Source organism: Synchiropus splendidus, chromosome 13, assembly GCF_027744825.2.
Source record: "Synchiropus splendidus isolate RoL2022-P1 chromosome 13, RoL_Sspl_1.0, whole genome shotgun sequence".
Classification (NCBI taxonomy): domain Eukaryota; kingdom Metazoa; phylum Chordata; class Actinopteri; order Syngnathiformes; family Callionymidae; genus Synchiropus; species Synchiropus splendidus.
In genome coordinates, this window is record NC_071346.1 from 3823104 (window position 1) to 3837176 (window position 14073).

The window sequence follows — 14073 nt, forward strand, 5'->3', positions numbered from 1 at the left end:
TGACCATTCTCATCAGTCAACCATCAAGTTACCTGAGGAGCTGTCTTCCTGGTCTGAAAGGGCCAACTCTCCCTTCAGCAGCTGCTCCAGTTCTTGAGAGTCAGCAACGTCCACCGGTCGCTCACCTCGCTTATTGGCCTGGAAGGCGTCGCCTCCGTGCCGCAGCAGCAGCTTGACAATCTACAACAGACATGCGTTTCCCTTCAGAACACAAGAACTTGCTTTCAAGCTGCTGACTGAGCGTGGACAGCTTTTTGAATACCAACCACAGAAACAACATAAAGAAAGTGTTTTCTGAACTCAGTGAGAGACAAATGACTGTGCAGTTCTTCTTGCAGGTCTGAAGCGTTCCTTTTATGACGCCGCATGTGGAATCTGAAGAATATGATGTTCTTCTTACGTCTTTATGGCCACTGCTGGAAGCGTCGTGCAGCGGCGTGTCGTCGTCCAGACCCTGAGTGTTCACCTCAGCACCTGCTGCTATCAGAACCTTGGCCACATCGTAGTAACCCAGATTGCAGGCTTCGTGGAGCGGAGTCCAGCCTGGTCAGCACAGAAGCCACAGACACACTCAGCAACAGAGAAGGAGAATGCAGTGATACTAGAGTCCCACCCTCGGGTGCCCCACCTGCAAAGTCTTTGACGTTGACGTCGGCGCCGAGGCTGATCAGCTCCTTGACTTGCTTGGCGTCTCCACGGATGGCGGCCATGTGCAGGGGAGTCTCCCCTCGTTCATTCCTCTTGTTGACCTTATCCTTCTGTCGCGACGAGGCACTGCTTGGAACTCTCTTCTGCACTGGGGTAGTTTGTGACGGGTGGCTCGGGGTGGAATCTGATCACAGAAGAACTTTGGTAACTCCCCAACTGACGATGGCAATTTAGTGATCACCATCCCACCAATAACAAAGATCCTGATAAAATCTACAACTTCTGCCACTTTCTGCTTTTGTTTTTCAGAGACGATCGGAGACGATCTACGCGATGAATTTCAACACCACTTGTGTTCATTCAAGTGTGTGTGAAGAAAAACACTTCATTCACAACAGCTTCCAAAATAAACCCAGCATCATCTTGCATCACGCTTCTGTCAAATCCTCAAAAGGCATCTACTGGAGACTAGTTTCAGCTGAATGACGTGACATACTTGCACACCCTGCAGTGAAAGTTTAGTGTGTATACTGACTCTATGTTGCTAACTGACAAAGCTTGGGTGGCCAGCTTTGTCTTCAGCTACAACAGTCTGTGTGCAAGTTTAATTTGTTCATTGACATCAGGTCCTCACAAAACTAACTGTCACAATAACGATGAATTTACAGATTTAAAAAGTGTCTTTAGAAGGCATCATCATTAACAAGTTCACCAACTTTAAGTGTTACAATGATAAGATGTATTCGTGTCAATTCTTTCATTCCTTCTTACCGTTTGGCACTGGGCAGCTATAGTCGGGACCCGGTAGTTATTAGGCGAGGAACACACTGGAATGACTGCAAAGCTCCTCACTAACTCAAGTCTTTTTAAACTGAAGCACCACTGTTTAATGCTGATTTTACATGGTGAGAGGCTGGAGAGACTAGGAGGAGTGACACTCAAGAAACTTCCAATTCTCATCACCATGTCGACACTAATTACACTGGCTGTTCCTGGACTTCGGAAGGAGACAAGAGGAAACACATGAACATGACTAGAGCACATAAAATAGAGCGAAATGACCCAGTTTCGGCTCCAAGCTGCAGCTCCTAGCTGTGAGGCTACAAAACTTACCCCAGCCAACCACACTAACACGCTTTATTACTTAATTTTCTGCACAGATGCAGAGATAACGAGCTCATGAAAGCTCAGTCCCACCACAGCAAGAGACACGTATCAAAGATTAGCTCAGTCATAAACAAATAACAGCATGGTAAGAGACAAATCCAGGCCAAGTGGAGTGCTATCCAGGGTGTGGATAACACTGGACTGGTCAGGAAACACGCTCCGTGGAAGAAAGATCAAATGAGCTTTTAATAATGAGACACCACGAGGAATAATGGATAACGGATGTAACACAACATCTCTGCAAGCCAGAGCTTGTGATGTAGCTCATGAGATTAAAGTGTTTGTCCAGGTTATGGTTGCAGGATTAAAGACTTAATGAGGCATTTGAAATGACTACAACCACCAGTTATTATGGTTAAACGGGAGAATCACAGTGTATAATTAGTAGTACAATGTACCTTCAGCTTGGTTCTCTTAAGGATTCCGAATTGAAGTACAACATTTGAGAACTTCAACAGTGGCCTCACTGAGCTCTGCCACACACACCATCCTTCCCTCTAGCTCTGTTCATCCTGCTGCCCTTTCTGGTACTAATGACCTACGTCAAAGCACTCAACTCTCCACAATCACCATAACACACCTCATCTTCACTTCCTTCCTAACCAAATAAAATCTGTAATTTAGTACAGCCCCGTGACTTTGGGATAAAATCAGCAGTATGTGTGTCACACAAAAAGAAAGTGTGCATGTGTCTTTGTAATTTTGTGTGTCAAGCAGCTCATCACAAAGCTACACATCTATTTCCACAACGTTAATAGTCCTCATCAAACTAAAGATGGTCATCTCACAATATTCCCATGCGACAAGATTGAATGTGAGTCATCCATGTGATTAAGGTGTTAGCAGACGAACCTGGACTGTTGGCAGTCATCTGCATTAGCAGAGCCATCTGCTTGCGCTCGGACAGTGGATACCCAAACAACAGGTTAGAGGCCTTGGACTTCTTCCCTCCAGACTCCTTTTTCACTCTCTTCTTGTCTGGTCCATCTCTGTCTGTTGGAAGAATAAAAAAAAGAAAAGATGATGAGGAAACGAGAATGATGTGGGACTGAAGACCAAGGTTTGAATGTTAGTCGCCTCCTCCCTTGTATCTGTGCACACACAAAAACAGATGACAAGTCTGAGGTCTACAGAGGGGTAGAGAAAGACGGTATTCCTTGAAAGCCGGCTAAGTGGCGGTCCTCGGGCCCACCGTGTCAGTCGATTGGCTGCTAAGGAGACATGCGTGAGCTGCGGCAGATGCCACTAGGAAAACACACGTGCAGGTGAGTGAGTGTCGGTGCGTGTATTGACAGTAGGCTGGCAGTACGAGTGCGTGATTCGTCGAAGACACAAGGCCGAGGATCGGGCCGCACCGATTACCTGCGTATATCCTGCAGGGAGGCACTAATCTCTCTCCCCAGGTCTCACTGGACTGGCCTGGGTCTGAGTCATCTACAGTGCAAAGCAGAGGAGGATGGGGAGGGGAGAGAGGAGGGAGGAGAGAGCCGGGGGGGTGAAAGGGTGAGAAAGCACTGCGTTAACGCTCACTCTCTCACCCAGCTCATCTCACATGTACTCAAGCACACAGACTCCCACGTCACACACAGATTATGAATCATGGCAGCACAATAAGACGTGAGAGAAGATCTGAGCCGGTCAGCAGCAGAGTCTTCACATCCGTTCCTCCTCCCAATTGCACTCGGAAACCTCCGAGACTTTTATTTCACCCACTGCAGCATAATTATACTCTAGTTATACTACAGTGTTAAATTGGAGAGTGCGCTCAGCTAAAATGACACAGGACCACACAGGAGACGTAAACACAGGCAGCACTGCCTCTTCAGACGAAGTCAACGCCGTAGATTTCAGTCCTGCGAGTTCTTTGTGCTCACTCCATTGCCATCAAGAGAATTTCAGCCCGAGTCGGTTAGGGAGCTAAATTACAGTAAATATGATCACGCCCTCACTGAAATACAGCACGCTGCAGCAACGGTCCCACCCGGCCCCTTAACTGCACATCGCCTTCCAAATTACGCACCTACAGCAGCGGAAGACACTTCCCAAGTTTCTGAATCATGCAAATGGACAAACAAAACAGCCGTGTCAATCACAAATATAAACACGTTTTTTTTTTTTTTTCACAACGCATTGAAGTTGATATAAAACAGGCTGTTTAGCCACATCCCTAATGAAGGCCACAACATAAGCAGCTTTAGAATTTTACATTTTAGAATCTTCAAAACCAAATTGAACAAGTAAATTGCATCCAACAAAAAGCACAAAATCCATGTGCTCAAACGGTATGGTCCCCAGCATGCAGACCTTCACGTCTTGAGTTCCTTCCATAGTATAAAACAAAGCCAAAAGGCTATTTTGATAGAAACAAAAGTAAATAGCACCATTAGCTGTTGACCAACACAACTGTTGGGCGGCAGGGAATAGAATCTTGAACTGGAAGAGCAAGGTGTAAACTACAGAAGTGGAGGAAGAACAAAAATTTGGCACTCACAAAAGGCTTAAGCTAATAAATAAATGCAGTCTTTTCCACCCCGAGAATTTTGACCATCTTAAATCCATCGAATAAGACACTTGCAAGAAATAACTGCTGGTGAGAAGCATTTGTCGCTTATGGAGTAAAACACTAGAATATTTAAAAAAAATTCAAGATATATTGTTTTTCATATTTACTGGCATCAAGTCACTGCTGCCACAGCACAAGTGAAACCCGTCGACCTCACAAGACTATTATTGACTTGACAGGGACACCACCAGGGGGCAGTGTAAGGTCATGGCAGGGTGCCAGCAGCGTGTCTGTTGAAGGAGGAGCAAGGAGGAGCACAAACAGTCCTTACCGGTGTCAGAATCACGCTCCTCTGTCTGGGGCGAGCTGGCGGTGAAGGAGAGCTTCCGCTTCATGGAAGACTTGACTTTCCCTTCCTTTCCCAGCAGTTCGCTCCGGTCCAGCTTGGGGGTCTTGGTGAAAGGGGACAACTTGTCTTTGCTCTGCATGAGGAAGAAACACAAGAGAGGTGTCAAACACAGCTGAGGTGTGGCCAGGTTGGTGCCTGCTCATGTAAACATTACAGTCGTGACTGAGGCGACTCATTTGAAAACAAAGATTGCCGAGTGGAAGAGGGAGGTCGGATTTCCACACGGAGTCAAATGGAATAAAAGTTCCAGGATTGTTTTACCGAATTTGACACTCAAGTTAATCCTTTGAAGAGCAGGTTTGCAAAAATCTCGTAGGTCTGAGCACAAAAGCCAACCTCTGAAGTGACGACATTCGAGACACACTTTGGAGTGACTTCAGTATGTGAATAAGAATTGAACTACAGAAGAGAGCCGGACACATCATATGCTCAGGGTTGGTGATGTTTAAAGGATCTGAAACTGGGTAAACCAGAAAAGAGCAAAAGTAGGACGTTTAGACAGTTCGAAGCACTTTCTAGCACTGTGTGCTATTGGGGTGGTTAAACCTGGTCAACACTATAAGCAATAAAGATCCAGGGTGACACAGATCACACAAATGCTTGGCTTAATTTCACCAATGACACCCACTTACCCCTGAGAGCAGGTTAAACTGATTAAAATAACATATGAAGCAGTAACTGCACAAAATTATTTGGTATTCCGATGATCAATGCACTTTATCTAGACAACATAGGCTAAGTTTTGATTGGCATCAAAGATACCCTATAAGCCAACCACACCACAACTCTGGGATATTAAGCAAAACTGGATAAAAAAGCAAAACTACAGAGAAACAAGCTGGAAAAAGAGATGCTTGCCCACTCTGTCAGGTAAACTGCAGCGGTGCCTTTACATCAGAAATATCTCGCTGTCAACGTTTGCCAACTCCAGTTTCCTGGCACTTGCTCTCTGATCTGCAGCAAAATCTTCCCAATGCCAGCGGTTACTCGTGAGCTTTGGTGCAGTCAAATATATTTTCTGGCAGGAGGGAAGCGTCTGCAGTGTGGTGCTGCTTTGATCTGTCGAGCACAAATGTGCCAGCTTTGGAAAAAAAAAAAAAACCTCAAGAATTCCGGAGTGAAGTGCTTCAAAACACGGCAGAAAATATTTGACCCTCTTACTTGAAGACGTGCAGTGATTGAAAAAACAGGCAGAAGTGAAGCAGCGCTGCAGCCTGAATTGAGAATGTAAGCTGATCAGAAGTGATGCTCAAACAAAATTAAATACATTGAAATAAGCAAAGCCGAGTGAGGGTGGACTGAAGAGTGGTGAGTGTTCATGACTGTAAAGTGAATAAAAACAAGCTTGGATTGATCAGGTTGGAAACAACTTGATTAATAATGAAAAGCTGAACCAACAGTGGTCTCCTAAATAGAGATTGAATCATCACCCCTGCAGCATAACAAACATGGCGGCCAACTGTGCAGAGGTTAATGACAGTAATGCCACACATGATGTGACAATTAAATCGACTAAGCAGGAAATCAAACACAGCTGCATGACAACATTATGAGATGTTGGACGCCTTAACCTGTATTTTCATGGGAAGGTTTGTGACAAAAGTCGAAGCAGACTCAAAAGTAAACACATGCGATGGTTTCTAAGCTGAGAGGGCAGTGGAGCAGAAGCGGCACACGTGGCTGAAACTCCTTGACGATCAGTGAGCGTGCACCGCATCTGCACGTCTCATTTTCGCTGGAGATGGCCGTGACTCAGCATGAGTCATCGTTTTGAAACGGATACACAGCACACAAGCTGGAGCAAACAGCATTTACATGGTGGGTCTATTGTTTCTGATCTCAGATGGAATAAAAATCTAAAATCTGATCAAGTTTTGAACGGTCGGAGAACTAACCTGCACAGAGACGAACTAGTCCAACTATAACCTAACACTCTGTGATGAAGGAAGCTGACATTTTTAAGAGCCAACTCATGAGTCATGCAAACATCGCTGTGCCAACAAAACAATGACCTACACTGTAACTGTACAAGCACTTAAAAATGGGCCGCTGCCATCACAATAAAAGCATTTTTCTATTATGCATGCAAGATGAAGAGCAATTTAAGTTGAATCGCTTTTAGAAGAGGGACAAGGGCAGCAAGTGGGCAGGATGTAGCCTTGGAACATGACTGTATGGTGAATGCTGCTGTTTTTCCAAATTACATTATTCATATCTATCTTTGTACAATTTTACAACAGCAAAAGCAGAGTTGGTCAAAGCTGCAATTCATGAGATCAATTTTCATGTATACGTTAGTGACCCTCTTTGTAATCAAACAGCAGTACAAACCAGCATTCAAGATATACTTTCTCTTGATGGGAGAAACGATTTGAGGCCTTTGGAAGTGAGTTTATTAGGAGCTAAAGAGTAACATGACATCATGTTTTGCAAAGGTAGGACTCATAATCTAGGGAATAAACTACATCTATATAATAATATAATTTTGCCTCTATATAATAAAGGCAACTACACTCAAAGGGACGCAAGTCCCGGAAAATCTTATAGTGACCATGATGCCTGGGAAGGAATTAAACAACTACAAGAGCTTTCTATAAAAAAAAAAATGTTCTTGCAAGTCATGCTCTTCAGCCGCCAGATTTGGCTACAAAAATCAAATACATACGTCAACTTTCAGCTACCCTAATCCCAAATGCGACACATGCCTGAAGCGCTAGGCTCAATGACATTTTAATAGGTCTATTAAAATTATCAATGGGCACAATTAAAGGTTATGTTCTACATTGCGTAATTCGAGCGTTGACTGAACACTTTTTAATATAAAACCCCAAGTGTGACAAAGACACAGATGAGCACCAGCCCAAGGATAGAGTGCAAGAAATCTAGCTCCAGATTCTCATAATTCGGATAACCTGACTCGGACAGGTGACTTCAGTAAACATGTAAAAGAATCAGTAGTCAGGTGTCCCTGCTCACCTTCTTCCCCGCCGCCTTATCCACCATGGCTCCATCTCTGTCGCTCCCAGGTTTGGCCATGGTGTGGCACCTGACTAGCTGTGACAGCTACAGCGCAGCAGGTTCATCATGCACCTGGAGACAAAAAGACAATCGATTAGATCAAAGGAAACACATGCAGTACAAGCGGAAACGTCCTGCTCACCCTTTGTCAATTGCTCAATGTCAACTTTGACGAATTAATTTTCACATCAATAGTGAAGTTCTGATCTTAACAACTCACAGGAAACTGTGACATAAACTCAGATGAATCACAACTTTGGTAACCAAGTTTCAGAGACAAGAACATCCCCCCGGATCCCGTCAGCGTGTCGTACACTCGAGTTTCCCTCTGATGTGGTGTGACATACAGAAGTTGGGGACCTTGCAGTGACTGAGAAATACCCACCAGAAAAAGGTCAAATTGGTCATCGCTGCTAGTAACAATGAGAGCATTTACTCAAGGATGAGGTCACTATATTCAACAGAAGCACACAGGATAAATACATAAAATCTCATTTAGAGGAAACACCAATACCTTCTACAGCTCACGCCACCCGGCCCTGCTGTTCACAGCGTTGTGTGTTTAAGGGTATATAGCACACTGACATTTACTGGTTGTGACGCTCAGACTGACCCCGGCGAGACGGGCTACAGTGTGACACGATGACCCCTGGCAAGTGACGGCAGCAATTAGGGCAGAAGCAAACACACCACCATTAACAAAAAGCTTTTAGGCAGCAGCCAAATTGACTTATAAGAGGCAAAGCAATCAGACAATCACTGTTCCACTGTGAGAGAACTGACAGCAGTTGTGTGGTCAAAGTGTGCAGCTAATTACCACGGTGTTGTCACAGTTGGGAAGAGGAATATGGGAAAAATATATTGTCACGCTCCACAAGTGCATATTCTATGACATAGACAGAAGATGTGATAACTGATGTGTTGGCACCAAACAAATACAAACCAAAAAAAAAACAAGATGACAGTATATTTATACCGCCATCCGATAATGTGCAGTTAATAACACTCTTTAGTAAAAACAGCCATATTTTTAACAGCAACTCACGCTGTATGAGTGAGCCCAAAGCGAGTGACTCTATGTGCTTACACTGCACGGTCTGATGATCAGCTCTGACCTGACTGCTTGCACTTGTACAAATAGCACAAACGACCTCTCAGATTCACTACAATGTGGTGAAGATAAACAAAACGTGTTGGGTCTTAGTGCTGATTTATGTGAGCAGACAAGGCCGTGTGGTCAGGTCTCATCAGTTTAGCAATAAACGCTGCGCGCTAGCAACTGCCAATGTCTAGCTTAACAGCATTGCCAGAAAAGAAACATGAATTCATTTCACAAGTTACTTATTGGTACATAAAAAATAACAACATCAACTTAACACATTGAAAAGAGAGACAACACTCATTCCATGAAAACATATAATCAATATATGCAGGGTTAAGCTGCTAATGCACAACTAGCCAACTGACAAACCTTTACTTAATTCTCAAAATGAGATGAAAGATGATGCAGGTCACATATTAAAAGTTATGAATCAATCAGTGACAACTTCAGATAAAAGTATGCTACTAGCAACTTGTTGATATTCAACCCAATAGGCAGGTCTTGAAGTTTGCAATATGACTGCTGATTCTGGGATAAATAGTGAACGGGATGAGACGGGATGTATCTAGAACGAATTTCACAATTCTTAATTAACGCTGATCACTTCTGCACATGCTGCTGAGTAATATCAGCTTGTTGACAGCATGTCAAAGAGAGCAGCGTGGGAGCGTCATTACTCAGTTTGCCTAGTCAGGTGGCTGAAAGGGAACCGAGCATGCAGAGTGAGCATGTTGGCGTAAAGAAGCTCCTGTATCCAGGGTATTAAAGTGGTCGTGGCAGGCCCACAGCAGAAAACAAACGCGGACAGGACTCCGATGTGGCCCACAGACGAGCCGAGGAGGGTGTGACTATAATTACAGCGGTATTTGGGCACCAGCCAGTTTGGCATTCGCTGCAATTCATGAGCAGCTCAGTGCTGCATAAGCTGCTGTGAGCTCCGACATTAACCTTGGGCTGTTTCTAGTCCACATCAAAACCCCGTCTTGATGACGGCTATAGTTTCCTGAGTCTACAGCTTTGTGACATGTGAAGTCTGTGAGCCACATGGATGTTGGAGCAACAAAACAGCCACCACATTTCAGTTTCACTGTTCAGTCAGTGGGAGACAGAGGGAACAATGGATTCAAGGTTGAAAGGTCAAGGGCAAGAGAGAGGGTGGAAGAACAATAGCGATGGACCAATATCAACAGTGCTAAAACCATTTTAGGTTGATTTAAATTCTTCACATCTGGGTAATGATAAGAACACTTCGTAACTACAACTAATTACAGACGGTCAGATTTTTATTATCCGCTACCATTATTGCATCCAAACTCTGTACAGGCACCAGAGCCTGCTTTCAGTGTTAAAAGTTAAGATTTTTGTGTCATACTGGCAAAAATACATACAATAGAAGAAAAATCACTATTTTGTCAATGCTAAATATTCCCTTCGACTCCTCAGTGAGACTTGAGGATACCAGAAGGTAATAAGGAAGTCCTTTCATCTACTACTTGCTTGCTATGCCACAGAACTTCCCAGTGTCTCAGGACCTGACACATTCAAGGAGTGTCTTACAGTGCCTTGGGTTCATCAATTGTCTGTTACTAATCTTGTTCTTTTCAGAGCATGAACAACGTTAATAAAATACTACAACTGTGAACAACACCAACAACTCACTCAGATCTCAGTCTCACAGGAGCAGCACAGTTTGTTTACACAGCTAGCTCTAGCATGCCCACTTAGCCTGAGAATTCAGTAGCACAAACAACGCTAATTAAGTGTAGAAACAGTTGCACCGTCGGGTTTGGTTTTCTAGTTAGCCATGATTTCTATGTATCATCCCCCAGCCGCAGCTCTGACACTACAATCCCCTCTGCATGTTTGGTCAAACAGATCGGACGCCAGTGAGTGGATGTAGAGTTCGCGCAAGCTATTTTGGAATGGTTGTTTCTCAGTGTTTATAATAAATTCATCACCTAACCTCGGGCACACATTTTTGAAATTATTTGAATCAAAACAGACAAAATTAAAGAGACAAATAAGAACGTACCCAGAGGCCCGTCAACAACAGTTCTTCGCAGGCTCTAGATTTTTAATAAGGTGTGCTCAACTCTGGATTTCCAGAATCAACATGAAATACACCAAAAACTCTATAAGTCAGATCAGGACTGTGGGTCACACCGGCTACCGTTGAGTAGTAAGTATTCTGGCTTCAGCATTTGGTCCTTCAGAGGAGCAGATGTTTGTGTATTTATTTAGAACCTAGTGTACATGGATTTAAAATCCTGCCGACGAACAACAAGCATTTCCCTGTAGTGCCAGAGCATGTTCGCTCTGACAGCAGTGCGGCTTCAGTGCACGGCCATGTATTCCTGCAGTGGTTTGAAGAGTGGTGGTGGATTGGTGGGAGGGGTGGGGTGTAACAGGATGAAAAGCGAAGACATTATGGAGACCCGATCCACTGACTGCAGGATGGGACGTGGAGCGCTAAGAATAGCCCAGTGGCTGACACACAGTGCAGAGTACACCAGCAGCAGCAACGAAGCTACTCCACCTCTGCTGCTGCTCTGTGATCTCACACACACCATGTGGACAAAGCATGTGGCTCTACATGCTCTTCTACACACAAAGGAATGGATGAAAAACATCTTTAAAAGGCAGGAAATGATTAAAGGCTTCCATTTTCAAGCAGAGTTAAAGCATATTTAATCTCAGACAAGCCTTGAGTGGCTTTTCTTCCTCAAATTGAGTCAATCTTGTACACACTCACTACATTCGCTGTGAGAGTAAACAGCCTGTCACGTGGTGGTGGTCCTGTGTGCCATCAGACTAAATGATGGGGGAGGTCTCTCTCAGCTGCGCATCTACTCCCAGCCTCCTCCTCCTGCGAGTCTCTAATGAATAGCAGGACAAAGCCCGGCGAAAAAGGCTCGATTACTACAGGAGAGGCAACAAATCCCAGCTACAGTCCATATTGAGCTTTATCTCTCACACAGACGGCTGCATATATGAGGGGGAATACGGACCGCATGCTTTAGCAAATATATTTATCCAATAGAGAGAGATGAAATGGAAAAAACATCACTTTCAAGATAATCGGGGGTTCATTGCTGTTACAAGACAGGGGGTCCTTACGATTCCAGACAGAGGTAAAACTGTAAATTAATAATCTGACTTGACTTGATCTTGACCCCCCCAAAAATGTCCACAGCTTCAAATCAGAATTAAAAAGGAGGCAGCGACATTACTGTACAGGGCTAGGGCTGGGTATCGATTCTAATTTCAAGAATCGATTCGATTCCGATTCTCATGACTTAGAATCAATTATCATGATTCAATTCGATCCGATCCAATCTCGATTCAGGTTAGTATTTAAACCATTTTCTGAGCTGTTGCCATAATCACATGACAAGTTACGCAATGTATTAATACTAGTGTCATATTGACATTCAACAGGAAATTAATGAAGGATTCGTAGTAAATGATAATAAAGATCCAGACACAGTACACCAGATGTGACTGCTCATGGGACTGGTGCATTATTAGAAATATGACATTAAAAATTCACCTAAAAGATGCTGCTGTTTAATACTAACGCATTTTTATGTTATTATCAAAATGAAAAAAAAAAATATTCTCAGCCACTGAAAATGTAAACAGAGTGCTGATTCACAGCAACCTGACGGTCATTGTGCAGTACGCGAACAGTTCTCTGTGGTCTGTAGTACATACAAGAAGAGGTTCCACTCCTCAATATAGTGAGTTGTCAGATTCGTGTAAGATTGCGAAGATGTCCACGTATCACTTGTAATGCCCACCCTGACTGGTGACTAAAGCTTACTTTTCACGTTTTCTTTTACTGACTGGTGCATGTTTGGGATAACAGACGTTTGCGAGACACCATAGCGTAGTGTGGCTCTGTGACTTTCATTAGCCGCCTGAAGCCCTCGTTTTCAACGACGGAAGACGAGCGCATATCTTTGCAAATGAAGCCCGCAATCGCTTCAGTTATTTTGACAGAGCGTGCAGAATTACCCGCTAGTGGTAAAGTTTGCTCGAGTTTCATTTGTTGTGGCCCGGTGGATGGCTTGGAAAGGAGTGCTGGGTGATGTCGCGTCACGTGATTCGTGAGGTCGTCAAAGGGGTTGGACTTCGCCCGGAGAATATGTGTTAAAACGTAAATTAATGAATCCGATCTTTGGACATACAAATCGATTTTATGGAATTGATGTATGAATCGATTCAGAATCGGAAAATCGATTTTTTTTAAACACAGCACTATACAGGGCATTACACAACTTGGGTATAGACAATTGAAGTAAACCACTTAGACTAGATAAGATGGCCTTTATGAATAATTGATTCATTTTTTTCCTGATATATTTTTATTAACTAAAGCAGTAAATCATAAAATGAACAACCAATATTAACGTATGCATTAATAATCACCCCGAACCATACTGAGTTTTTCTCACATCTGTGATCTTGTGACAATTCTCAAGTCATCACATCCTTTTGGAGAAGTTCACCAACAGTTAATCAGGAATTCTATCTCGTGATACCATAAAACATCAGGATATATACATTATTTATTTATTAACGGGTCAAGTGCTAAAAGGACATAATGTAAACATTCTAAGGTAGCATAGGAAGAAAGAATATACAGGACAATTTGGATCCAGCTCTAAACCTCCTAAATGAACAGCAGAATAAAACCACATCTACTCAGACTCACTTTAACTGGCTCATTTCTAAATAAAACAAAATACAGTTGTTGATTTCAAAACCAACAACAACTTTCAATCCTCAAGGTTTCCAGGGAGACTTATTACAACATTAAACAATAAGGCCTGAGGCATCCACCTCTCACCACCTTTTCTACAGCAAGTGTCTAACCTTTGGTCTACTGGTTTGTTGTATGAAACAGCCAGCAATATCGAGCAGAAAGGCAGAGGGAGCGAGACAATCACTTAAGATGTGATTGGTATTTGAAACTGATCCTCAATATTTAATTACAACAGACATTATTGATTGCTGTGAACTGCCCTGGTAACATTCCACAAAAAGCATACACAACCTATATTTAAGAACTGTTGTTTTTATGTGCAGCCTGGACAACTGTTTCGAACACCCCAGGAAGTGAAGACAATTTTCTGTCAGAGAAATAGTACAAATACTTAAGGAAAAGTCATAGCCGCACTTTTCAAAAACCCGTCAGTTGAGGATAAGGGCAAGGCTGACCTG

General features: G+C 43.4%; 1 protein-coding gene across 2 annotated transcripts in view; it reads right to left on the reverse strand.

The window, feature by feature from the left end:
- The window catches only part of ankrd12 (ankyrin repeat domain 12), a 30647-nt gene that overhangs the window by 6201 nt on the left and 10373 nt on the right, over positions 1-14073 (reverse strand). The window contains exons 2-8 of one of the 2 annotated variants that reach the window (XM_053882675.1): positions 7704-7817; positions 4650-4800; positions 3178-3249; positions 2668-2808; positions 629-832; positions 401-543; positions 33-180 (exon numbers count right to left, since the gene is read on the reverse strand). In XM_053882675.1, coding sequence (XP_053738650.1) covers positions 33-180; positions 401-543; positions 629-832; positions 2668-2808; positions 3178-3249; positions 4650-4800; positions 7704-7763 — 919 coding nt within the window. In that variant the 5' untranslated portion in view covers positions 7764-7817. The remainder of the gene's footprint in view (positions 1-32; positions 181-400; positions 544-628; positions 833-2667; positions 2809-3177; positions 3250-4649; positions 4801-7703; positions 7818-14073) is intronic. The other variant, XM_053882676.1, reaches the window with a different exon arrangement.